This window comes from Trachemys scripta, chromosome 6 (assembly GCF_013100865.1).
Source record: "Trachemys scripta elegans isolate TJP31775 chromosome 6, CAS_Tse_1.0, whole genome shotgun sequence".
Taxonomy (NCBI): Eukaryota; Metazoa; Chordata; order Testudines; family Emydidae; genus Trachemys; species Trachemys scripta.
The window spans coordinates 51892472-51920024 of NC_048303.1; the positions used below are offsets into that span (position 1 = coordinate 51892472).

The 27553-nt window shown below is 41.0% G+C and overlaps 1 protein-coding gene across 1 annotated transcript in view; it reads left to right on the top strand.

Moving 5' to 3' along the window:
• RASA1 (RAS p21 protein activator 1) overlaps positions 1 to 27553 on the top strand; it is a 111791-nt gene that overhangs the window by 18089 nt on the left and 66149 nt on the right. Inside the window, exons 2-5 of the mRNA XM_034774895.1 lie at positions 13094 to 13246; positions 18117 to 18252; positions 19216 to 19286; positions 23743 to 23860. Coding sequence (XP_034630786.1) covers positions 13094 to 13246; positions 18117 to 18252; positions 19216 to 19286; positions 23743 to 23860 — 478 coding nt within the window. The remainder of the gene's footprint in view (positions 1 to 13093; positions 13247 to 18116; positions 18253 to 19215; positions 19287 to 23742; positions 23861 to 27553) is intronic.

Genomic DNA, 27553 nt, shown 5'->3' on the forward strand with positions numbered 1-27553 from the left:
GGGGAGGTTGTGCAGCTTTATCTGTATTGATATAGTGTGGTTAGGCCCTGAGAACATTAGATATCCAATACCGTCAGGTCAGTTTTTGGGAATAAGGAATTGCACAGCTAGATCAGCTGGGTAGAAAGTTGTACTTTTCCTGATGTGCGTCAGGTGTTAATTGTCTCTGTTAGCAGCTGAATCGATGAGGGAAAGTTTCCCTTTCTTCTATGGTATTGGCCTTGACTCTATAGGAATTCTTGGCTAAGAAGCTGTTTTTGTCCTGAAAAGTTCAATCAGTGATCTTAATTTGTTCTTCTAGACCCCAACCTGTTTTTAAAAAATATTTGAAAATTAAAGGTTGCTAGGTCTGCAGCCATTGCCTGGGTTTTTGCACAGCCATTTTATAGGTGGAATTCATCTATAGCATCCTTGAGACAGGGTTTGATATTGTTCAGCGGAGCAACACATTTATGGAAAAGGGCTGTGTGTTGTTCACCTCAAATCTTAGTTACATTTCTACTTCTGACCCTTCCCCATTTCTCTTTCAGAGATTTTCCCCTCCCAAGAAGCTGTGGGGGGAGGGGGGGGGAGGGAAGTGCAGCCCTTCTAATTCTGGGTGGCAATTGAACTGGAGACTTTCTGTGACAAGAGGTTTTTACTTCTGATACTTTCTGCTTCCAAAAAAAGAGGATCTTCATTGAAGGGCTTGTCCATACGGAGACTTACTGTGTGGCAAGCCCCAGGGTGTGAATCTACAGCTCACTAGCTTGCTGCAAACTAACTGGCCGTGTGGATCCTGCTACCATGCATTAAAAGTTCTGTAGTGCACATTGATGCACTCAACCAGGAGTACATCAAAGCACACTATGAAACTTTTAATGCGCAGTAGCAGGGTCAACACAGCCAGTTAATGTGCTGTAGTCTCACACCATGAGTTGCCATGCAGAAAGTCTCTGTGTGGATAGGTCCTAATTCTCTACTTAGAAAGTTCAAATTCCTGAACAAAAGTAATGTTTGCATGATATTCTTAGGAAATATAATCACATATCCAGGACTCATTTAGAACTTTCTTCATCTTTTGATATGCCTACTTCAGCCTTTCAAGAAGGGTACACAGGCAGTTACTCAGGTTCAAGCTGGTCAGCAGTTATTGACAGTTCAAGTTGCCCTTTTAGACAAGGGGTTCAAGTATGTTCATGTAGTGACTACTCATCTTTCTTATCATTTACAAAGTAACCATTTCGATAACCTGTCTAGAAGGTTACAAGTACAAAAACTGTGTTAAAGGTTGCAAAGTCAAGCATTCTGTATGCATTATGATTAAGGCTATGCTTTGTCACGGGTATTTTTAGTAAAAATCATGGACCAGTCCTGGGTAGTAAACAAAAATTCACGGCCTGTGACCTGTACATGACATTTACTATATACCCCTGACTAAAACTTGGGGGTGGGGAGGGCGGCCCGGTGCGGGGGCCTTGACGGTGCTAGGGTGGTGGGCGTGGCCCTGGGGGGCGCCGTTGGGGTGGGGTAGGGGGTTGGTGGGGCAGGGTCATAGAATCATAGAATATCAGCGTTGGAAGGGACCTCAGGAGGTCATCTAGTCTGGCCCCCTGCTCAAAGCAGGACAAGTCCCCTACCCGTCTCCTGGGAAGTGGTGACCCTAGCTCCACATGCTGCCTCTGTTCCACCCCAAGCCCCAGTTCTGCCACTCGCATTGACTGAGAACCACAGCCAATGGGAGCTGCAGGGGCGGGGCCTGCAGGCAGAGGCAGCACGTGGATGTAGAAGCTGAGGGAGGGGAGTTGCTGTCACCCTTCCGTGGAGCCCCCTGCCAAAGTAAGCACCGTCTTGCACCCCAGCCCTGAGTGCCCCCCCATACCCAGACTCTCCTGCCGAGCCTTACCCCCCCTGCACTCAGAACCCCTGATGAGCCCAACTCCCCCTGTACCTGGACTACACGGATGAGCCACCCTCACCTGGATTCCCACCCCACCAAGCCCCATCCAGTTGCACCTGGGACCCCATGCCCCCAGCATCTTGACCTCCACTGAGTCCCCCACACCCAGACCCCCCTGATGAGCTCTATTCCCCCCCGTTGAGCCCCAACCACCTTCACCTGAACCCCACTGCAGAGTCCCATTGCTATTGCACCCAAAAACTCCCAACAAGTCCCTGTGCATCCAGATCCCCTACTGAGGCGTCCGCACCCAGATTGCCCCCACACAGAACCCTCTCATCCCACCCCTGGATCCCCCCCACACTAAGCCTCTCCACACTCAGAACCTGCCTTGTTGAGCCTGCTTGCCTGCCTGCACCTGGCATGGAGGGGCAGGGCGCTGGGGTATTTCTGAGGCAGGCCTGTATCAGGGTTGGATGCAGCCTCACTGTTGAGCCCGTGTCCCGGGGGGAAGCTGCAGAGTGATCTCCCACCTCTGTACAGCCTGTGTTCCACGATGTTCTGCTGGAGCCTCCACATATATTTCACAAATAAAATTTGCAGAATTTTAAAATATTGTGCGCAGAATTTTTTTTTTTTTTTTTTTTTGGCACATAATGCCCTTAGGAGTAGACCCAAGACTGCCCCAGCAGCGACCAGTGGACCTGACCCAGGGGCTCCTCAGGGGCACCGGCCATTGCAGAGGTCACGGAAAGTCATGGAATCCATGACCTCCTTGACAGACATGGAGCCTTAATTATGATGCATTCTTGAATTACATGATCACATACTCTTTTTTTTTTTCCACAAGACCACTCCCTCATTCACGGGATGGATAGTGCTCATTGAATGAGCAGCTGTTCAATATTTTGTTTTATTCTCACTGTTCAATGTGTGGACCCATGCTTGCTTTATGCACACCATTGGAAACTTGCTCTGAAAACAGAATTATTAATTTCCTCATAAGCTTTTCTATGGAGGTCATCATAATTGTATCTGAGTGCCACGCAAAACATTATTTTCACAACTCCACCAATTCTCCTACACCCCCCTACCCAGCTCCGAATCCCAGTAGCATTCTTTTCACTGCTCCATCACCCAATCTATCCCTCTATCCTTCCCCCTCTCCTCTCCCCCCAACTGGCTGTTACTTCCTGTGCATTCAAGTCAGATGGCTTCCTCCACGCTGCTTAGGCACTAGCTAGGAGAGAATTGTCTGTCCTGTTCTTTCATTCTTCCTTCTCTCAGCTCTACTTGTACAGTGGTCCTTAGCAATAATTGCAGGGAAAGTCCCACTCAGCCTGCATCCCTGGGATGGAGCATTCCTAATGCAGTCAGGCTCTTCCCAGCTGAACTTTAATAAGTCTCTACTAAGCACATGCAAACTGCAAGGATTTGTTTTCAGCCAAATTTGTGTGTTTTTTGTGCAAAACAGAAAAAGGACATCCCTGGCATAAAGCAACCCCCCCGACAAATTTCAGGCCCTTGCTCCATAGCATGGAGGTGTCATATATTTGCCCAGGATGGTCCCCCAAAGGCACCCACTTTAGCTTTCTGCTTCCTAACTAGTGGCTTACTCCCTCCTGACCAGGGATTTCAAGGTTGCAAGTTCATCCATCTTCAATCCGGAACCGGAACAGAACCGGGCAGATGAAAAATTTCTCTATACAACTCAGGCCTTTGATCTTGGCATTGGTGTAATAATAAATCAGCAGACAATAACTCTCTCCTCAGGGCGTAGCTTCAAAAGACTGGGTTTTTGCTTAACGAGACTGGGGAATTTGCATTAACAGCTCCTTAAGTGGATTTCCTGGGAATTCCTAACACTTAGGGTGTGGCTAGACTGCAATGTGAGCTTGGACTGAAACTCAGTCTCAAGCCCAAACCCTGCTTCCATCTATGCAGAAATCTATCTGACTCGAGTCAGTAAGCCCGCTGGACTCGGGTCATAGGACCTGGCAAGGGGAGTGGATCTGATCCCAAGTCCCTATGGGACTCCAGTCACTCGGGTCCACCATGCATCATTTTGCAGTGTGGACACAGCTGGGGCCCAGATCCCCAGACTAGTGTCCTGACAGTCTGTCAATGCTATTGCACAATCCCAGTGTATCTATCCTTTCCATCCCAAGACTAGCCAATTAACTCCCAGGAAACAGAAGCAACTCCTGGTTCAAGTGCAGCTGCTTGGCATTTAACCCTTCTATTTTACTCTGAGCTGCAAGCTCAAGAGTAAAATTTTATTCTCCTGTATTGCCTATGGCCACCAACAAGAAGTCCTTTACCAAGATCGCTGCTACCGAGTCACGAGACCACAGTCCGTTCTAGTAAGTCTCTGGTGTGACAAGAAGTTTGAATTCAGCAAGAGTATCAGAAATAATCATGTGTACCAAAAAATAGCAGACAAGTTGGTAGTGTTGGGGATTCAAGGGATTGGTGACCTGTGCAGGGAACATAAGCGTCTGAAGAGCGACTACTGGAAAGCCAATCTTGAGATCTACACCTCTGGGAACTCCCTGTCATCCTGCCTCTTTTACAAAGACTTTGGCTGGGAGCTGGGTACTGTTATAAGCACTGAACCCCCAAGTGGTTCACAATAGCTTAGTCAGCTGGGATGGCTACCTTCTGAACCCCAAATCTAATATAGGATTGGAGGGGAGTCAGCAGGCACCAGATCACACTAGCAAGTGACTCTGGTGCTCACACCGATCCTGAGGAGGATTCTTGGAGGAGCTGTTTGACCCCCGGAGGAGCAGCCTGCCATGGAACTGGCAGAAGAAACAAGAATCAGAAATAGCCCTGGAGCCTGGTAAGTGTTCTGAGTCCATGTTGTTAATATACGAAAGGGAGAGATTTCTGGTTTATGACCAAATCCCATTTTTGTTGTAGCAGTGTGTATCAACTAATGGTGGAATGCATGCTAGTACTTTGGTGTTGTCTATCCCTAATGCCTCTTGGGGAGGTGGATTACCTATGCTGATGGGAGAATCTCTCCTGCCGGTGTAGGTAGTGTCTATGCTGAAGCACTACAGTGGCACAGCTGCAGTGGCACACCTGTGCCGCTGTAGCATTTCTGTAGCGTTTTAAGTGTAGAAAAGTCCTCAGTTGTGTCTATGGAGCTTCTGGGAGGAGCTGAAGCATTCCTCTAAGATTGTATTCAGGCTGAGTTCTTCAAAGTAAAACTGTGGTCTTGAGATTGCACAGGCACTTTTCTCTGAGGATGCATTGAACCTTTTTTGAAGTAATGAGACAGTATATACTTTTTGTCTGCTTTCAGGCCTCTTCACCTCAGCAGCCCAGCCACACTGCACCAGGAGCATGGGATTTTGAATGGTCACAGACCAAGTGTTCAGTGGTGAGCTTGTGGTGGACGTCCTGGACAGAGGCAACAAACAGGTGCAGTACCAAAGGGGAAAAGATTCATGGCAAGTGGAAAGGCATTGACAGCAGAGCATAAGAAGAGACTTGCAATGCAGTTGCTGGAGCAGGAATGTTGCCTAAGGGACAAAGATGGAACACAGCAGAAAGACCTGATCGAGAGACTGCTTACGCTAATGGTCACAGGATTTCAGGCTCCTGCTCCACTGACACCATGTCCTGAGTCCCCTCCATGGTACCATGTCCTGCAGACCAAGAATGCATTGGACAATACCACAGTTGGGTGGCCTGTGCAACCAGAATTGAATGCTAACTGAACAGGGCAAATGTACCCTCTGCAGCAGCACCAAGTGTGTGCTAAGCGTGCTAGAAAGTGAAAGAGAACGGGGGCCACGGGACATGGAAAAGTAGAGAATTTGTTCATTTGCATTGGTTTCTCTGTTTTGCACTGTTCAATGTTTGTTATGCACTTTATTACTGGTTTTGGTGTTGGTTTATTACTGGAGTTTTGGCATCATGATGGCAGCTGGCCTGCTAAACTGTGCTTGATATTGTTTTTCATAATAAGGCCATGTTCACAAAGGCTTTTATTTTATTTAAAAAATTTACTACCATCACTGCATTGCATCATATAATGTGTATTTTGAAGAGTAAAGATAAAGAAATAATAAAGCACAACTTGGAAGTTGTAGCCAAACACATTTTTTCAGTGCATCTGTTCAGATCAGTCCATAATGAAAATCCACAATTCATGTCACATGAAATACCATTCCCCCATGGTGTAAGCAGTCATCTCATCCACAGTTACAATTTGACAGTATCCAACCCACCCCCATTCGTAGAGTCCTGCGAGAGTACTTCATCTGTAAATGTACTATTCTCCTTCCATTGGTTCATACAAGTCCATCATGTGGTGCACAAAGCATCCCTGATTTCTGTTGCCAGTGTGCATCCTATTCCAGCTGTGAGAGGTGCACTTTCTGGCTGAGTGTACCAGTTACTTACTGTTATAGGTGCATTCGGGGGCAAATGACTCACCTTTGGATTCACAAAGATTGTGACGAGCACAGCAAACCACAATAATGTGGACAGCCTTGATGACATTGGAATCCAAACAGTTCGTTAAACAGTACTAGCAAGATTTCAGTGTGCCAAATGTGCTTTTAACCACCATTCTCCACCTCCTGAATGTAATTAAATCTTCTTTTGCCAGGGCCTCTGAGGTTAGAATATGGTTTCAGAAGACAAGGCAAAAGGGATTACATGTGGTCCCCTAGAATAATTGTGGGGACAGTTACTCTAGGACAATGTCACTTGTTCGGAATAGTGTCCCAGGTTGTCTATGAGAGTAGGCGCCTGATAGTGGAAAACATTGGCATTGTGAACTTTTCCAGTGCAGTACATGTTGGTGTCCATAAATCTGCATTTGTGGTCCACAAAGGCCTGCATAACAATAGAGTAGTATCCTTTGTGGTTTATGTATTCATGCTCCTTGAAGACGGCAAACGCTGGGCAGATGAGTCCCATCAATGGCCCTGCCACAGTTTGGAAACCCCGTTCTCTTAAACCCGGTAATTACTTCGGGGATATTGTTTATGCACTCCACCTTTGGGTAAATCTGATTACCCCAGAAACCTCCGCCACCACTTTACTGAGAGTTGACTTTCCAACACCAAACTGGTTAGCAATGGACGTGTAGCAGTCTCAGCTTGCCAGCTTCCAGATGATCATAGCAACCTGCTTCTGGACCAGCACAGCTGGCCTCGTGTGTGTCATGATGCTGGAGGGTCAGATTACGCTGCCTACAGAGCTCCAGAAATGTAGCTTTTTTCATGAGAACATTCTGGAGCCACTGCTGGTCATCCCAGGTCTGCATAATGATGTGATCCCACCAGTTTGTGCTTGTGGCCCTGCTCCAGAAGTGCTGGTCTACATGGAGGAATTAGCAGTTATACTGAGAGTTGGGAGCAGCATCAGCCAGTTCAAGTCTGCCCTGCCACATCTATGTTGTCGTCATTCTCCAACAGATGCCTTTAGTATATCTTAAAATGCTGCCAAATATCCCTCCGGTGTCTCATGGATGCTCTGTCTGTTTCCTGAAACAGAAGTAAAAGCCCAAGCAGGACGGTCTTCAAATAGTGACTCCTCTATGTTGCTGGCTCTGGTTGCCAGGAGTATGCAGACCCAAAAGATAGCTCAGAAGGATGTATTGGCGGGCTATGACAACTTCTTGTAAAGTGTCGCAGGACGGACAGGTTTTCCCACAGTTCTCCACAAACAAATGGCTAGAAAAGTTACACCTGGGAAGGGTGTAAGAAAGCTTGGGATAGGCTGGTTTGACTTGGGTCTTTGTAGTGCAGGGTAGATGCCTGAGTGCCGGTGTAAGATCCTGGTCCAGAAATTCTAAACCTAGGGTTAATACTCATTATGACCATTCAAGCATTGGTTTACAAACACTAAATCTGTGAGCTCGAGTCCCACAAACTCTGGGCTTACATTGCAGTGTAAACATACCCTTATTGTCCCCAAAGTCCGTAGTTGTATGACACACTTTCAGTATAGTCTTTTGAACTTCCAAGTCTCACATCTTCCACTGGAGATAATCCATACAATGCTGGCCTACAATAATATATAACATTAATAAAATAAAGTCTTCCAAGAATATTACCCCGCAGAGTAATTGATTCTGACAGGCAGGCCAAAGGGCAGCTGTGGGGGGGGGGTCACGCTGCAATTACACCTTTTGCCCATCGGGGCTGATGTGGCATCAGAAGAGCAGCTGGGTCATAGGTTGGAGCAGCCAGATGTGGAAAGGAAAGGAGCAGAGACTGCCTTCCTCACCATGCCCTGCCCGGCCCTGCCCATGGGGCCAGGTGAGGCATAGGATATGGGCGTGGGGGCGGATATAGCTGGGAACATGGGGTTGTTGGGGGAGTCACAGACTTGGGTTCAGAAGGACTAACGGGGTGACAGTATTGAGCTGGGGCTGAATGGGAATGGGGTGCAGAGACACATGGGGCTGGGGGGAGTGGGAGTGGCAGAGTGGGTATGCAGCAACACAAGGGAACAGAGACAGATGTGCCTGACAAAATGGGAGAGGCTAGGGTTCAGCCAGAGTCTGCATGGGGAACGCTCCCCAACTCCATAACAATCCCTCCCCTCCCCCCCCCCCCACACACACACTCCCCTCCTCTCCCCCAAATAAACAAAAAAACAAACAAAAAAACAAAAAACCCTGTTTTGTACTTCTCCCATCCACACCCAACAACCCTCCCTGGGATAAGAGAGAAAAGTTAAGTTGTATTGTTTTTGTTCTTGTTTGCATGTTTAATCTCTCCTGCTTCATTATCCTCTATATTTTGTGACTGTAAGTTTTGGAATAAGTTTTCATGATTTCTCCTGGAAGGAGATGCTATATGCTTTGGAAGAATGAGAATATCCCGGAGTAGGCCAGGAACTAATAATCATGTGACTATTTCAAGTGAGCTGACGTGCCAGAGCAAGTCAATGAATTTGTCAAACAAAGCTAGACTGGAGTGAAATATACTTTGAGAGTCCATGTTTGCACATAAGTATAGTACAGAACTTTTAGGAAATCATATTTGGTTATACTACGTGATAGCTTGTAATACATATTTTAAACATTTGTGCTCATCTTATGTTTCTAGGTACAGTTTAGGTTCAGAAATCCGGTTTGATTAAAAATAAACTTTTAAAAACTTAATATGCACAGAAGAAGAGTTCATGTTTTTTCTGTGAGACAGCTTTTTATGAGATACAAATACCCTAGCAGGGAGTTTAAATATAAACACTACTATATTGTGATAGAGCATGAAAATAACTTAATTTTAATTGTCCAAGCTAATAATAGATCATAAATAGCAAAATAGTTTAAGATGTTGACTGAAAAGAATGTATTAAAATGTTTTAAATCTAAATTTAAAAAAGAGAGAGCTAGTAAAAAGTTGTTTAAGTCAGAAATAAAGAAATTACATTCCTTAGATTTGGCATGGAGACTACCTGAGGAGACAATAATAATTTTCAGATGGGATGCATGTCTCTAAACAATGGAAGCTGAAAAGCAAGACATAAACAGAATGTATCAAATAACCTCAGAAAACAGCTTTTGTGTTGTTGTGAGGGAGATTAAATGAAGTCAAATTAATAGGGAGCAAATTTAAAACTGATAAATGGAAATATTTTCTCACACAACACATAATTAGCCTGGGGAACTCTGATGAATGTGAGACTGAAAGGGTGTCAGAATAAAAAAATGGATTGATAAAATATGGATAGTAAGTTACAATAATAAGTACTTTTTAAAAACAAGTTGTGTAAATCTTCAGGCATAAGAGTTTAAGGAATTGTCTAAATAATGGGAGTTAGTAAGAAATGTTATCCCTTTAGGCATGTTACTCCATAACTTTCTGTTGCAGGGTTTCTTGCACCTGTCTGCGAAGCATCTGATAATGGCCACTGTCAGAGACAGGATACTGGCCAGATAGACCATTGTTGTGATTCAGTATGGCAATTTCTATGTTAGTATGTTCCCTTGAATTAAAACATGACATGGAAGGAGTGGAGAATTGCACATCCAACTGTAGTATCATAAGTAGACTAACACCTATAATACTACATGAAATAAATTAATCATAGGAGCAGCAGCATCTCCTCTGCCACTACGAAAGTCAGTGGAAATTGATATAAAACAGAGTAGGATTGAAATGACCTGTTTTTGTATAAGCACAGAAATTGGGTTAAAGCTGCAATCATATAAGCCTTTTTTCACCTACGGAGCTGTTTCTTTTAGAAGCGAATCTTGCAATGGTTATCCATCTGTTTTTGTCTCAGTAAGATTAGATTTCTGCAATGCTCTCTATGTAGGGCTACGTCTTAAATTTATTCAGAAACTGCAGGTGATGTAGTCGGGGGACCAGTTGTTTCTTTTTATGAATGTATTAAACCGATACTGTATAACAGGGGTCGGCAACGTTCGGCATGCGGCTCACCAGGGTAAGCACCCTGGTGGGCCGGGCCAGTTTATTTACCCGCTGACGCGGCAGGTTCGGCCTGCCTTTGTAAAAATCCAAATAAATGTATTTTTTGCCTTTTGAGGTGAATTTTCCTCTTTTACTTTTACAGTGACATGGTTTTAGACTGGTCATCATTTTGAATAGACAAGAAAGACTGAGCTGATTCTTGCGAGTACCTTTTTCAATGGAAAAAAAAGTATAATAATGAAAATTGCTATTGTCTTTTTTAAAGGTACATCGAGCATTCCCATAACTGTTCATTTGATGTGCTTATAAAAGATTCTGAACATATGTAACACCTGTAACTCAATTATCTCTTACTGTTTTATAATACTTACTGGTTTGGAGAGACAATACAGTGCACCATGTACTAGTATATTTCTTCACCTAAGACGCACATTGAAAGACAAGAGGAGGTTGATATTTAAAATTTTAGACTGATTTATGAAAAACTTTGAATATAATTCTTCTGCATGTCCTCTCTGAATGGGGCAGTGCTATCTAGTTTAAAATTGTACTTTCTCTGGAAAAAGAATGCAGCTATTTCCTGAAAAGCATTTTGCCTACTGTAATGATATCTTCAGTGTGTATCCTGTTTTCTAAAGATGTGTGCTATCTGCAGCGGTTTCCTGAGGATATTCACTTGAACTGTTTTCTGCCATCACTACTGAATACTGATGATATACTATTGCCATGGACTCTGTTATGCTATCAGTTTTTAGTTAAATAAAACAGATGTCAGAGCATATTTTCATAGGAACAACAATTTAATGAAAGAATACATACTAACCTGAAAAATACAAGCTTATGTGTTAGCTGATAGTAACTCAAATACAGAAAAGATATGTTCTTGTAGCTTTGATTGAATTTAACTGCTGGCATAAGAAATTAAATTAAATGCACCATATTTTTTGTTCTGAGGTAAATTGTGATAAAGTATTTATTTAAGTCACTTACACTCATCTGGTAATAAATGTAATAAAATATAGTTATGTGGGAGAAAATAAGTATATCCTGTTGAGAGTCAGAGGAAATAATCTAGAATATACCAAAAGTAGTGGTATGCCTACTATGGAGGACAAAATCTTTCCATTTTGTTCAAAACTTGAGATACTTGAGTATGTTTTATAGAAATGTAAAATAGAAGATTGATATTATATATTTACAATTCTAAAAAACCTGATCTCTTATGGAGAAGTTGCTATTATTTTGTTTTCTTCTTCTTTATTAGTAGAACCATTTATTAGAAGAGTTAATTATGTCAGGAATATTATTTCAAGTGGGGAATAAACTGGAGTAGATAAACTCTAAATGATTCTGCTCTCTGCCAAATTTAACTAATGAGGAAAGAGAAATAAAACTTTGCACTTGTACAGCACATTTCATTTAAAGATATCAGTGTTTTACAAATATCTATCTCAATAGCAATCATATGCATTCTACAGACTAATAAACCGAGATACAGGTGTGAAATAGCTTACCTTAGGTAAGTCTTTCATTCACGATTGTCAGTAGAGCCCATGATTTCTAACTGAGTCCTTTAGTTCAGTTTCTGAACATTTTCCCAAACAGAAATGATATAGAAACAACGTTGTTGTTAAAGGATTTCATGTTTTCAATAAGTCGGCAAGTCTCTTTTATAAAGGACTGTTAGGGGAAACCTCCTTTTATAATTTAAAACTTCTATTGTAATGTACAGCTCTGCCCCTCACTGCTTATCCAATCTTCTCACTTAGTGTGTTTCCTTCTTTCCAAAACAACCCTTTTGTTCACTTCAGTCACTTTATATCAGGGGTGGGCAAACTTTTTGGCCCGAGGGCCACATCTGGGTATGAAAATTGTATGGCGGGACAAGAATGCTCACAAAATTGGGGTTGGGTGTGGGTGAGGGCTGTGGGGTGGGGGTTGGGATGAAGGGTTTGAGGTGCAGGAGGGGAATCAGGGCTGGGGCAGGGGGTCTTCTGAGACACCTACAATTCTGATTAATGTTAATATGTCAGATTTTTTTTAAAAAAGATCTGATTTTTTTTTTTAACATAACAAAGTCCAAAAGGGGCACAATCCCTTTATTTCCTTTGCAGATAACCTTTATCTGGAAGGAAGGAAAAAGTTCATTGATTCACATTTTCAGAAATAAGATATACTGAGGATTACATTCTGTACTGCTCCTCTTAGTGGCAAAACACCCAAATCACAGCCTTAAGGGAGAGGTGTCCTCACTGTTACACAAAGTCTCTGGCTGAGAACAGAATCCTTCCTTGGATTTCAAGCATTACAGAACAGAGGGATCTGAATCAAAATGTCAGATTCTGGATATCTTCTTTCCCTTTCTTCCTCCTGCTTTGCATCTTATGCCTCTTTCTAATTTTGAACTAAATTAGAGAGTTTTTAAGAGGGAACTTTCAATGAGGTCTGAGATTGCATGGATTTGGGCAAATGAATGAATTAAACCATGCTGAAAAGAGAATTCTGAAATCCAACAATCCAGTTAAACGCAAATTGATGCATTAAATCACCATTTTAAAAAGAGCTAAGCTAATAATGAATGTTAAATTTCTGTAGTGATAGACAGAACTTAAGGGCCTTCATAAACAATGATTTTAACAGAAAACTTCCATCAGAGTTGGATATGTCAGAGTTCAGTTGTTTTATGTTTAATGTGTTATAGTAAAGCTCTTGCAATACCCCAGATGTTCTTCTTGTGACCACACTTTGGAATTGATAGTTTTATTTTATAGTCACCTGTTTATTTCACACTCTTTTTCAGGTGGTATCATGGAAAACTTGACAGAACAATTGCAGAAGAACGTCTTCGGCAAGCCGGAAAACCTGGTAGTTACCTTATTCGAGAGAGTGATCGGAGGCCAGGATCATTTGTGCTTTCATTTCTTAGCAAAACAAATGTTGTCAATCATTTTAGGTGAGTACCTATTGTCATATTTGAAAATGTGATAGCTACTGTATATATAGATACAGAAGTCCTTATAACATATACAAACAGACTTAAATGTTTGCATTACAATCAATCTTAACTAGCAGTTAAGGTGGTTCAGAATATATATACCCGTCATGACTATATTTTGGTGTTCATTTGCTTGCATTCCATTAATTGTTTTAAAATACGTATACTACTTGAAAATACTTTTTACATTGATCAGCTTTTTCAGCACCCAGAGCAGAACACAGAAGCATCAGGAAATAAATGGAGCTGCAAAATGGAAAAACTTACTATTAAACAATTTACATCTTGAATTGTAGCAAATAGGCTTATCGGCAGCATTAGGGAGGTCTCTTATTTGTTAATGAGTCACTTAAAATGAATTGTTCTGAATGTGTTCCCTGACAGTCATTGCAGTTAATATTACATATTATTCAATATTCTTAGTGTACCAACACAAATTAATTTTATCTTTTGTTTTAAGAGAAAAATGGAGAGGGGAAAAAAGTAAGGAATCTGTTGTGTCTAATGGTTTCTGGGTTTGATGGAAACAGCATTTGATGCATGTTGGAATGGATTGCACTAGATATTAGGCTCTCTATGAGCTGAGGAGTGAAAACATTTCTTTGCCACTGTCCCAAGTTATGGCTAGGATTACAGTTTTAAGGAATGTATTTGTTCTTGTTAGTATGAATGAGACTTGCTGTGTGTAAACTTGAATGCTGGCCAATGTATAGTGTGCCAATGGAATAACATTGTTCAGGCTCCGCAAAATAGAACTGTGGGTATCTTGGAAGCTGAATCTCTTCAGGCTAACAGCTAATGGGAAAGCAGTTCACCAGCAGACTGTTTGAACAGGACACAGCTGAACTCTAGAAAGTAGTAACTGATTGAGAGTATTCTAGTCTGTCAAGCCTGAAGCAAACCACAGGTGGAGCTAATGGCCTTCAGGAAAGACAGGTTTCAGATGTTCTTCAGGTTCATGGAATCTAAGTTAGGCAGAACAGATGAACAAGCAATCCATGGGATCTTTAATCTATAGTACATCTTTCCCGTTCATCACTCCCCTAATCCACTCCCTGGGCCATGGTGAGAAGAGTTCTCCAGAAGATTTCCTTATAGCCTCTGAGTAGGAGAGGAAGCTGTGGTTCCCAGAATTAATGAATTTGTCTTTTGCCAGTGTGAACAAGCTCTTTGCGGTAGAGGATTTCCTGAGGCAAAGCCCGCTGTTCTATGAAGATCTGGTATTTAACTAATTAAATGTAACAAACTTTTGGTCCTGTCGTTGACCAGGAGAACCGAAGCAAGGTCTATCAGTCAAGACACTATTGGCAATGCTAAACCCCAGAAATCTGTCAGCCTCATGAGTGTATTTTGGGGATTTGGAGAACTTTCTCTTCCTGGTGTGTAAGACTGGGATCATAATTCTACAGTCCTCTGTTCTGGTAATTCCTGGTAATTCATTCAAGCCAGTGTAGTGATGGATTGAGGCCCACCATCATTACAAAATTCAATCTTTGGCTGTTGCAGCCTTGCAGAGACTGGATGATCCTTCTTTACTTGGAATTTAAAATTTTATATTTGTTAAAAGGTCAACTCTATCAAAAGCCAAAGTCTGATAGACATAGATGTTGTCAGAAGACTTGTTTTGATCTGTTGTTCGAGGAACAGTTTAATAGGCATGTATATAGACTAATATAAAAAATCCTTAAGCAGGAAAATTTCCCAATAAACCCGTATCTGAAGTGCAAGACCATAGGCAAAGAAAATGGTAGAAGTTAAGAAACAGAAAAGCAGCAGAGTCAAGAATCAGTGTGGGATTGTGAGGGAGAGGAGGTTTAACCTAAAATAGAAACAAATTTCCCCAAATTATTCACTTGATTTCTGGAATGATCATTAGCTTTGAAAAAAAGAATGAGCATGGCAAGTAGTTCTTAGTCTTCAAGCGTTGAAATATTATCGTCTCAGATTCCACTATCTAATTTTGTAAATAAATCTTTAAGATATTTCCATTCTTTTAATTTCCGTTTCAGCTTGAAAGTAGAAAGTAAAAAATTTAAATTGACTTTTCAGATGTTAAATTACTCTACTTCCTAGCTTGTCAATATTGCTTCGTATTGGCCCCTTTTTTTGTTAAATTTAATTACTCATGTTTTTTCTGCATTGACTTAGCAGCCGGGTTGCACAATTTGATTGGGTAATAATATTCTTGTATTATAAGTGTTTTATAAAGTAAGATTAGAAGAAATATTCTAGACCTTTCTTTTATCCCTGTGCCACAGACATTCTTCAGTGAGTTGCAATAAACTTTCTCCCCATTTATTTGTGTGTCCCTAATTGGTGTCAACTTTGAATACTCCTATAGTTACAATAAACTTTTAAAATAGGAGCAGGTAGCCCCAAAAAGTCAGTTACTTTTTTATAAAAAACTTTGGATCCTATTACTTTCCAATACACACTAGTTATTACAGTAACTTACCCTTTCTTGTTAGGGTGTTGTAACTAGAGGAGTTATTCAGTCATGTTGATAACTTAAAACAAACGAAAAAAGATTTGATCAGTCGGATTTTTACAACCACATTATCATACAAATGTTACGGACTAAGAATAATCAATCTGTTTCTCAGTATTGATATTTGACTTTTGTATAGCTGGAAACTTCAACTGTAATTGACACCAGCAATTATGCAATCATAGTCAATTGTTTGGGATGTCTGATTTTATTGATATTGCACTTGCTTGGCTTTTATTAAATCTTTCTGTGTGCAATTGACCATTAAATTAAGTATAGGGAAAATGTTTTAAAATATTGTTTTATTTAAAACCACAGATACAGGGAATTCAGAGTTAAGCTTGTCACTCTTAACTTTCCCTGGTATAGCAATCTAAGTGTGCATGGTACTTAAAATATTACGCAAATGTAAGTAGATAAACACAGCCCAGGAAAAGAAGGATTTTGCCTCCACTCTAAGTATCTCATGTTATTTAGAGGATTAAGTTAAAACTTTGGCATAGCACATTTTTAATTTAATTAACTTTTAGGTAATACGAGTTCATTAATTGTGCTTATTGTTTTAAATATCAAAATAAACAATCGTATCAGAATTTTACTGTCTGCTATATTTTTACTGGTTTATTTTTCTCAACTTAAAACATTACCATTCATTTCTGTACATTTATTTTTGTCATCACATCTGTTAGCATGTTTCCAAATAAATCAAAAGTCAAGCAAGAGGGAAAAATTGTTCACATTTTGACAGTTTTAAAGCATACTTGACATTCACAGTAAATCTAACAATTTAAGGGTATGTCTACACTTGCAAGTTTTTGTGCCAAAAGTTATACCACTTTTATTAAAGTGCTTTAATTAAAACTGCTGTTGTCTGTCCGCTGTAGCTCCTTGTGTCCTTGGAACACATCCACACTAGCAGCTCTTGCAATGACAAAAAGAGCAGAGCACTGTGGTAGCTCTATGCAGCTGGCTGCAGAGTGCTTTGGGAAGGGTTTGCAGTGCCTTCTTGGGCAGGTACAGCATCACATGATGCAGGTTTCTCAATCCCATTGTCAGCTGCTTTTCAGTTAAAGTGTGTGGGGGCAGAGTGTGAGACAGCAAGTGTGTGGGAGGAGACAGCGTGTGTTGGGGGAGAGTAAGTGTGTTGGCATGCTATTTCATAAATTCAGACAGCCGTAGGAAGTAACCAGTCCTGAGACAGGGAGACCCTAACCTCCCTGGCTCTGCACAGCACAGAATCTCTCTCGCTGTCACACACACACATCCACCCCACCTGCCTGCATCTGTTCATATTGTGGGAGACAGAGCATTCCACATTAATGATTTGCTTTGTGTCCCAGAGCAGAGCAGCACGCTCTGGCAGTCAGAACAGAGCTTTGAAAGGGGAAGGGTGCATGCCTGCAGGTCTGCTGAGTTCAAAACAATAAGCAGAGCCGGCACTTGAGGCATTGTGGGACACCTCTGGAGGTCAATTACAGTGATAAAAGCAATCAAGGCGTTTACACTGGCACTACAGCATTAAAGCCTCACTGCAAAAAGCCTTACGACTCTCATTGGGGTGGTTCTATTACAGCGTTGCAACTGAGGAGTTTTGGTGCAAAAAGTGGCTCGTCAGTGTAGACGTCAGTGCAAAAAGCTGACTTTTAGCACAAAAACTTTCAAGTGTAGACCAGGCCTAAATCATTAAAAATGAGATATTCAGTGCTCTGCAGGTGTATGATCAGGTCAACAGTTAAAGATCTTTCATGTTAATGAAATATTTTGATACGTTTGTCAAAATTAGACTTTGTTGGAATCCTAGTTGCAATTCTAAGTTTTCATTTTATAGGAAAAGCACCTATTAGATCATCTGATCCAGTTCTATGATTTAGACTTGCTCTTTAAAACACACATGTCTCTCTCAGTTTTAAATGTTCAGAGTAATGGAGCTTTCTGCTTTGCTTAGTAACTTAATATTTTTCATAGTCAGAAAACTCCTCTTGACGTTCATCTTACATTTTCCTGTTTCATCCCTTTACTCCTAACTTATTACCTCCTTGTTTTGACCCTAAACAAGTCATCTTTTTTTTTTTTTTTTTTCAAGCTTCAAGTGTTTGTAAACTATTATGCCCCTGCTCTGTCACTCCTGCTTAGAAGTTACTTTGTCAAGGCATATATATATTTAGCTGTGAAAGAATGCATTTTGTTAGGTGTATGCTTTGAAAATAGTTTGCTTTCAAAAGCAAATACGCTAAAAAATCAATACTTTAGGTTCCCAACCTTTCTATAAGTTATCCATGCACATTTATAGAGAGAAATATATATTTTTTTAAATTAACTTTAGTGTTTCTTTCCTAACAGGATTATTGCCATGTGTGGAGATTATTACATTGGTGGACGACGATTTTCTTCGCTTTCAGACCTAATAGGTTATTACAGTCACGTGTCTTGTTTGCTTAAGGGGGAAAAATTGCTTTTCCCTGTAGCACCTCCTGAGGCAAGTAATAACTTCCTCACAGTAACATGTTTTTTCTTTATTTTCTTTTTAATAAAACACTGTTTGGTCTGATATTTATCATTTTAGAGTGTGAAAGGAAAAATGTAGCAAGTTTCTTCTAGTTTTATAATCACTTTTCCCCTTCACAGCAAAATATATAAGGATTTATACATTATATAGATGCATTTTTGCTGGTGAAAGTGCCAAATATTACATATCTTATATTGTAATTAAAAAACTACAACAAAAACCTTTAGATATTCATGTATTATGGAGATATCCAAACACTATAGTGATGAGTATGGTATGAAACCCAAGATAGACCAAGAAGAAATTATTAGAAAACATACAGTTTATGGAGGTAAGACGATTAAAGAGGTAGAAAGAGGCACCATTAGAATGTAACTATATATTAATATGAAATACTGGATAAAATAGAATGGCAACATTTTAGAGTATCCAGTCTACAGCTGAAGAATTGAGCTCTCTGAAAATTGAGCACCTTTGCAGTGTCTCAGAAGTAGGGCACTCAAAATCACTAGTCACTTTTAAAAATCTTGGCCTGAATAAAAACCTCTCTAAAAGGCACAACTTAGGTGGAGAGCCCACCCTTCTACATGGTGAGCATATAATCCAAACTTATTTATTTTCTGGGTTTGCCCTTATTGGTAAATTTTATATAATAAAAAACATACGTGGCAATTTGTACTAATTAAAATGTCACAATTCTAACATACAGTATTTTGGGACATTCCAGGGCTAGAATCAAATTGGAAATCTCCTGAGCTAATGGTGTACATCACCCATGTCTAACCTTGATCAGTCTTGAGCTATTACAACTTAAATGTTAGGGGTATTTGCTGAGCATTGCGAGTTTTGCACCTCAAACTAGCAACAATGTTGGGGGGAAATTATACTTAGGGGAGAGCAAGAATTAAACATTTTTCCCCTCCTAAATTGTAGCCAGTGGAAGACAGAAGGAGAGTTCGAGCCATTCTGCCATACACTAAAGTGCCAGACACAGATGAAATAAGGTATGTCTTATTAAAGGATCAGAAGCAGTGAAGATATTCTGGAGCATTTTTCAGTACTAATGAGTACAAATCATTTTTGTTTACATCTGTCTTCCTACTCCTAGATGTCAAAATCAGATTTCTTAAGGGCTTATTTATCAGTTGTAGAAGTAGCAGCATTCTATTTTGAGTGCATATGTATTAATGTTTACCAAATAAACATGTTAATTATAAGGGGAGCTATTAGTTTGTTTTAGGTCTCTGTTGTCAGTCTCACTGTATCTTTCTGAAACTTTCAACGTGTACGTTTAATTTCTCTAGGTTTGGTCTTCATCCAAAGACCAACTGTGTGCACTTTTTTTTTTTTTTTTAAATATAAAATTGAGCAAGAACAATTAATCTGTTTGGCGGGAGGAGGGTGGTGGTGATAGCCTTATTCGTCATTGATTTCAACTATGTCTACACTAGCACTGTTGTTGGTTAGGGGTGTGAAAAAACTCCCCTGGCAGACAGAAGTTACATTGACAGGTAGACAGAAGCGCCTGTGTGGACAGCACTATGTTTGTGAGAGATGCTCTCCCGCTGACATAGCTATCACTGCTCATTGGGGATGGTTTAATTATGTTGATTGGAGAGCTCTCTCCCGTCGGCATAGAACGGCTACACAGAAAACCTTACAGTGGCACAGCTGCATCGGTACAGCTGTGCTGCTGTAAGGTCTCTAGGGTAGACATAGCCTAATTTTGAACAGGACATTATAAGGCTGAAGTAGCCACTAAATGGACCCTGATGTTTGGTGGTAATCACTGGTAGGGACACTCTTGGGTTGTCTTCTGGGAGTGCAACTTACCATGCTAACTGCATTGAGACTCTGGCTGTTGCTATCTGCTTTTGATATCTGGAGAAAGGTTTCGTGAATATCAGAATAAAGTGTATGAGAGCTGGAGTTAAAATATCCTTATTTGAGAGGGGTTTATCAGTGGAATGAGTTTCCAGTGCAGATCATACTAATCCAGTCTGACCACTGTAGAGCACGTTATGAGAGCTGTCTTTTTGAGAGAGCTTTTTTATCACAACCAGATTGATAGAAGAGGAGGAAACCTATAATTGTATATAGGAAGTAGAACTTCCTCCACCAGGTAAGGAGGAAGAATAGAAAATTCCATTAAATCCACTAGTGACCTTGCCATGCATATCCAATTTACATGGGAAGCACTTGGGTGATAAGAGCTATAGAAATGTTAAGACTCTTCCTTTTGAAAGGCATGCTGAGGAGAAACTCCAGAGGCAACAGCCTATGCTCCAGGACTCAGCATAGGCGACATTGACTTGGCTATATCTTCAATGTAGAGTTGAGACTCCTTACTGAGGGCTTGTCTATACTTGCACTTTACAGCGCTGCAACTTTCTCTGAAAAAACACCCCCCTGAGCACAGCAAGTTTCAGCGCTGTAAAGTGCCTGTGTAGACAGTGCACCAGCGCTGGTAGCTATGCCCCTCATGGAGGTGGGGTTTTTTAGAGTGCTGGGAGAGCTCTCTCCCAGCGCTCTGCTGCGACCACCAAGCCATGTTAAAGCAGATTGTTTATAAATAGTTAATATATTGTAAGAGGCCATTCAAAGTGAAGTGGCTTGTTAACACCTCTGCATATGACATAAAAGGGGGTGTCACTGGTCTGTGGGGAGCTTGCCTCTGATGATGAACTTGGCAAGGTTGTGGGGGGTTGTTTGAAGGCCAGAAGAGGGGGTTCAGGTAAGATTTCTTTCAGGGTGTAGTCCCCATTGAGTACAGGTTGTAATTGTTTGGTGATACTCCCTGTGGGGTAATAGGTGATAAGTAGGAATATGTGATCTGAGTTCCTCCCCGCTCCCCCCCATTTCGAAGCAGGTATTTGAGATGCGATTCACTTCCCTGATGGAGTGTCCTTTTTGGTGAAGGAAGTTTTAAATGTGTTAAGGTGTGTATCCTGGACTTTATCCTTGGAGCCTATTCTGTGGTATTTGTGTGTCTGGTTGTAGATAATCGATTTCTTGGTATGTTTGGGTGATTACTGGATCCGTGAAGGTAGGTGTGGTGATCAATGGGTTTTGGTATATAGTTGTCTGTATGGTTTCATTTTCGAAGCTGACTGTGGTGGGCAGAAAGTTGATGCTGGTGTGGGAGTGTTCTAGAGAGAGTTTGGTGGATGGATGGTGGTTGTTGAAGTTGTGGCGGAAGTCTGTGAGGGTGTGTAGGTCATTTGTCCAAGGATGAAAATGTCACTCAACGTATCTCAGGTATATGATTGGTTTCATGCTACATTTGTCCAGAAATTCTTCTTCGAGGTGGCCCATGAAGAGGTTGGCATGTTGGGGAGCCATCCTTGTACTCCTGGCTGTTCCCATGATTTGGACAAACTGTTTATTTTTAATATAAAATTGTTACGGGTCAGGAGGAAATGGATGAGTTTAGTGATGTGTTTGGGGTGGATAGCTGTGTGATGTCCATTGTCTTGTAGATTTTTGAGGCAGGCAGTGATGGAGTCATTATGAGGGTTATTGGTGTACAGGGAGGTGGCAGGGATGCTAGTCTGAGGGAGGTTGTTAATGTTGCTGAGTTTCTGGAGGAAGTCAATTGTATCCTGGAGGAAACTGGCCCTCTGTGTAGTGAGTGATTTGATTCTGGTTTCTGACTCCTGATATTCCTTCAGTAAGAGTACCGTGGCCAGATATGATGGGTCTGCCTGGGTTCCCTTATTTGTGTATCTTGGAAAGCATGTAGAAGGTCCCTGGGATGGGTTTAAGATAAAGTTGTACAGTTTTCCTTGTAGTTGTTTGGAGAAGGATTTGATGACAGCTTTTAATTCCTGGGTGAAATGTGTTGTGAGGTCTTTGAGTTCTTTATAGGAGGTGGTGTTGGAGAGTTGTCAGTTGGCCTTGTTAATGTAGTCATTACAGTTGAGAACTATGATGGCACCCCCTTTGTCTTCTGGTTTGATCACTAGCTTTTTGTGATTGGATTTCAGGAATTGTATAACTATCCTCTTGTCAGTGGAGAGATGGTGGTGGATATGATGTTTAAGGATTTTATATTATTTTTTTTCCCCCTGAAGCAATCAGTGCAATGATCAAGTGTGTGGTGGGGTGTCCAGTCAGATAATTTTTATCTTATGGCTGTTGGTGGGAATGTGGTAGCTATGGGTGGTGGTGTGAAAGAATTTTTTGAAGTGGAGTTGGCAAAATAATTCTTCTAGTTTTGTACATGTTAGTATGGTATCACGGTGTAGTGGGGTAGAAGTTCACATGGTGTGGGTCCTGGTGCTGTGGTTTCTTCCAGAAGTGGTGTTCAGTGGATTGTAGCGGAGTTGTTGTTCTTGGTTCCACTTTTTGTTTTTGTTTTGGAGGCTGTCTTCAGGTTTCTTTGATAGATTTTTTTGGTGGTTTCTTCCATGATCTCCAGGTAGGTTTCCTGCTTTTTTTCTTTCCAATATGTGAGAATATGTGATCATTTTGTGTTTGAGGTGGTCCCTTCTGGAGTATGAGAGATGCAGGAGATGGTTCCTCAGTTTTTTTTGAAGTCCTCCTGCAGAGCTCGTTGTCATACTTGGAATTGTATGTAGTGGTCAGAGGGTTATAGATGGTGAGCCCTTTGGGGATAATGTTTTGTTTCTTGGCATTTTCTAAGGAAGTAGATGTTGCCTTAGGTTTTGCTTTCTTTTGTTTCATGTTGTGGAGTTTCAATTTCAGATGGCAAAATTCATTATCTTCCAGTGTTGTTTGCAGTGTTGTAGCCATTTTGTTCCCAGGATATTAGAAAGAGAAGGTGAGTTAGGACAGTACTTGAGTTATAACTTGAATTAACTGTAGTAAATACAAGCTTTCAAGCATGCTCTAACCTGTATTATATTTCTGACAAGGTCCATCTACCATCATGATCCAGTGGTAATTACAGTACTCTGCACCATTTTGTAGGGCGTTAGCACCTGCATTTATAGTAACTAAAAGGCCTGCTTTCATATACAGGGTCCCAGAAACCTCTCCCTTCATATGTAGGGTTTACAATGTTGTGAAATTAGGTAAAATTGCTACTTTCTTTTATAAATACGATACTGGTATATACATGTATGTCTGTCTTTGATTTTTCTTATTTTTATTTGGGATTTGATTTGATTGGATATTGTCTCTTTAACATTGATTGTAATATGGTGCTAGTGTTGCATAATTCAGTAGAACATTAAAAGTGTCTCCAGAAATTAACAAGTATTAGAAATCCAAATAAATCTAATGTGTCAGTATCTAACAGGTGCTAATGTCATGATGTGTAAACAGACTGACTTGTGATACACTCTTGGGATAGCAAATACAGTGTTTTTTATGCTTCCGCCATCTTTTAAAGTTTTGAAAATTTTGGTTGAGTTATGTTCAATTTATTATCCTCGCCAAAACTATTGCACCTTGATTGCAGTCCTAGTTGAATAGTCTTACTGTAGCTTTCTTCAGTTTCCTTAAAGGAGACATGTTTATTGTCCATAATGAATTGGAAGACGGTTGGATGTGGGTTACAAATCTACGGACAGATGAACAAGGCCTTATTGTAGAAGACCTGGTAGAAGAAGTGGTAAGTGTTATCTACGTAAATCGGTTCTAACACTTAAGATTCTCTAAGTATTAATATACAAGAGCCACAATATGTAGTGTAACTGCCAAGCTTCCTACTGTGGTGTATTTTCAGTTTTCTTTTAAAATGTAATAATCAGATCTCCCATTTATCAACACATATAGCAGGGGTTGGCAACCTTTCAGAAGTGGGGTGCTGAGTCTTCATTTATTCACTCTAATTTAAGGTTTTGCGTGCCAGTAATACATTTTAACGTTTTTAGAAGGTCTGTTTCTATACGTCTATAATATATAACTAAACTGTTGTTGTATGTAAAGTAAATAAGGTTTTTAAAATGTTTAAGAAGCTTCATTTAAAATTAAATTAAAATGCAGAGCCCCTCAGACCGGTGGCCAGGACCTGGGCAGTGTGAGTGCCACTGAAAATCAGCTTGCATGCTGCCTTTGGCACCCGTGCCATAAGTTGCCTACCCCTGATATATAGTAACTCCTTAAGACACATGTCTGAAATTGAAAATAATGAAGGCCAAACTAGTTCTTGGCAAATAAGTTTATTCTAATTTTGTACAGATGAATGGCATTGTGACTTTGTTCATAGACAGTTCTGTAAACCAGTGGTTTTCAAACTTTTTTTCTGGTGACCCAGCTGAAGAAAATTATTGATGCCCATGACCCAACGGAGCTGGGGATGAGGGGTTTGGGGTGTGGGAGGGGCTCAGGGTTGGGCAGAGGTTTGGGGTGCAGGGATGAGGGCTGTGAGGTGGGGCCGGGGATGAGGGGTTCAGGGTGTGGGAGGGGGCGTTGGGTTAAGAACATAAGAATGGCCGTACTGGGTCAGACCAAAGGTCCATCCAGCCCAGTATCCTGTCTACTGACAGCTGCCAATGCCAGGGGCCCCAGAAGAAATGAACCTAACAGGTGATCTCTCTCCTGCCATCCATCTCCGCCCTCTGACAAACAGAGGCTAGGGACACTATTCCTTACCCATCCTGGCTAATAGCCATTAACGGACTTAACCTCCATGAATTTATCCAGTTCTCTTTTAAACACTGTTATAATCCTAGGCTTCACAACCTCCTCAGGCAAGGAGTTCCATAAGTTGACTGTGCGCTGTGTGAAGAACTACTTATTTTATTTGTTTTAAACCTGCTGCCCATTAATTTCATTTGGCGGCCCCTAGTTCTTGTATTATGGGAACAAGTAAATAACTTTTCCTTATTTACTTTCTCCATACCACTCATGATTTTATATACCTCTATCATATCCCCCCTTAGTCTTCTCTTTTCCAAGCTGAAAAGTCCTAGCCTCTTTAATCTCTCCTCATATGGGACCCGTTCCAAACCCCTAATCATTTTAGTTGCCCTTCTCTGAACCTTTTCTAATGCCAGTATATCTTTTTTGAGATGAGACCACCACATCTGTACACAGTATTCAAGATGTGGGCGTACCATAGATTTATATAAGAGCAATAAGATACTCTCCATCTTATTATCTATCCCCTTTTTAATGATTGCTAACATCCTGTTTGCTTTTTTGACCGCCTCTGCACACTGCGTGGACGTCTTCAGAGAACTATCCACAATGACTCCAAGATCTTTCCTGATTCATTATAGCTAAATTAGCCCCCATCATATTGTACGTATAGTGGGGGTTATTTTTTCCAATGTGCATTACTTTACATTTATCCACATTAAATTTCTTTTGCCATTTTGTTGCCCAATCACTTAGTTTTGTGAGATCTTTTTGAAGTTCTTCACAGTCTGCTTTGGTCTTAACTCTTGAGCAGTTTAGTATCATCTGCAAACTTTGCCACCTCACTTTTTACCCTTTCTCCAGATCATTTATAAATAAGTTGAATAGGATTGGTCCTAGGACTGACCCTTGGGTAACACCACTAGTTACACCTCTCCATTCTGAGAATTTACCATTTATTCCTACCCTTTGTTCCCTGTCTTTTAACCAGTTCTCAGTCCATGAGAGGACCTTCCTTCTCATCCCATGACAACTTAATTTACATAAGAGCCTTTTGGTGAGGGACCTTGTCAAAGATTTTCTGGAAATCTAACTACACTATGTCCACTGGATCCCCCTTGTCCACATGTTTGTTGACCCCTTCAAAGAACTCTAATAGATTAGTAAGACACGATTTCCCGGTAGAGACACCATGTTGACTTTTGCCCAACAATTTATGTTCTTCTATGTGTCTGACAATTTTATTCTTTACTCTTGTTTCAACTAATTTGCCCAGTACTGACGTTAGACTTACCTGTCTATAATTGCTGGGATCACCTCTAGAACCCTTTTAAAATATTGGCATTACATTAGCTATCTTCCAGTCATTGGGTGCAGAAGCCAATTTAAAAAACAGGTTACAAACCATAGTTAATAGTTTCGCAATTTCACATTTGAGTTCTTTCCGAACTCTTGGGTGAATGCCATCTGGTCCCGGTGACTTGTTACTGTTAAGTTTATCAATTAATTCCAAAATCTCCCCTAGTGACACCTCAATCTGTGACAATTCCTCAGATTTGTCACCTACAAAAGCCAGCTCAGATTTGGGAAGACTGAAGCAAAGAATCCATTTAGTTTCTCCTCCATGACTTTATCGTCTTTAAGCACTCCTTTTGTATCTCGATCATCCAGGGATCCCACTGGTTGTTTAGCAGGCTTCATTCTTCTGGTGTACTTAAAAAACATTTTGTTATTACCTTTTGAGTTTTTGGCTAGCTGTTCTTCAAACTCCTCTTTGGCTTTTCTTATTACATTTTTACACTTAATTTGACAGTATTTATGCTTCTTTCTATTTACCTCACTAGGATTTGACTTCAACTTTTTAAAAGATGCCTTTGTACATATTAACTTCATCAATTTGGATACTTCACTAGAAAAATGGAAGGTATTGTGGCACTTCAGGAAGCCCCACAAAATACTTACAATGAATGGCAGGGTCTCTTGTATTGTAGGAACAGCTGGGTTTAGAGCAGTGATTTTCAAACCGGAGCAGGGTAGGGGTGTGGGAGGGGGTCAGGGCTCTGGGGTTGGGCTGGGGATGAGGGGTTTGGGGTGCAAGAAGGGGCTCTGAGTTGGGGGGCGGTTTAGGGCTGGGGCAAGGGATTGGGACGCAGGGTTGGGGCATGGGCTTACCTCCGGCAGCTCCCGGTCAGTGACGCATCCAAATTGATGAAGTTTATATGTACAAAGGCTCCCCCTCATGAGAGTTCCATTCAGAACGGGGGATGGGACAAGAGGGCATGTCAAGTTGTTCGTTAAAGCTCCCTGATTCAACATCAACCATGCGGGCCCCGGTATTAATTAGGGCAGTCAAGTGACCCTGAGACACCTTATGTCAGGGGAGAATTGGTTTAATCGAGCTCTGCTGCGGACCACCCTTGGTTTGGTTCTACCAAGCCACCCCTACTCTGCATGTCTCTTCACTGGGACTGGGGGAAGCGTCACTGTCTCTGCCAACTGTACACTAGCAGTAGCTGCTTGCTATCTGAGAATTCAGAGTGAATGGACAGTACTGGAGAATCTGGGCTCTGGCCTTCTGTGTGTAGGGTATAAGGTCGATCCACCTCATGTCAGTAATAATTGAAAATTACCATTTCAGTTTTCTTTTTGGTCCCATCTGAAGGGAATTTTTTACTCCAGTTCATTTTTGAGTGGACAAGTCTCTGCTTCACCAAAACTGTCA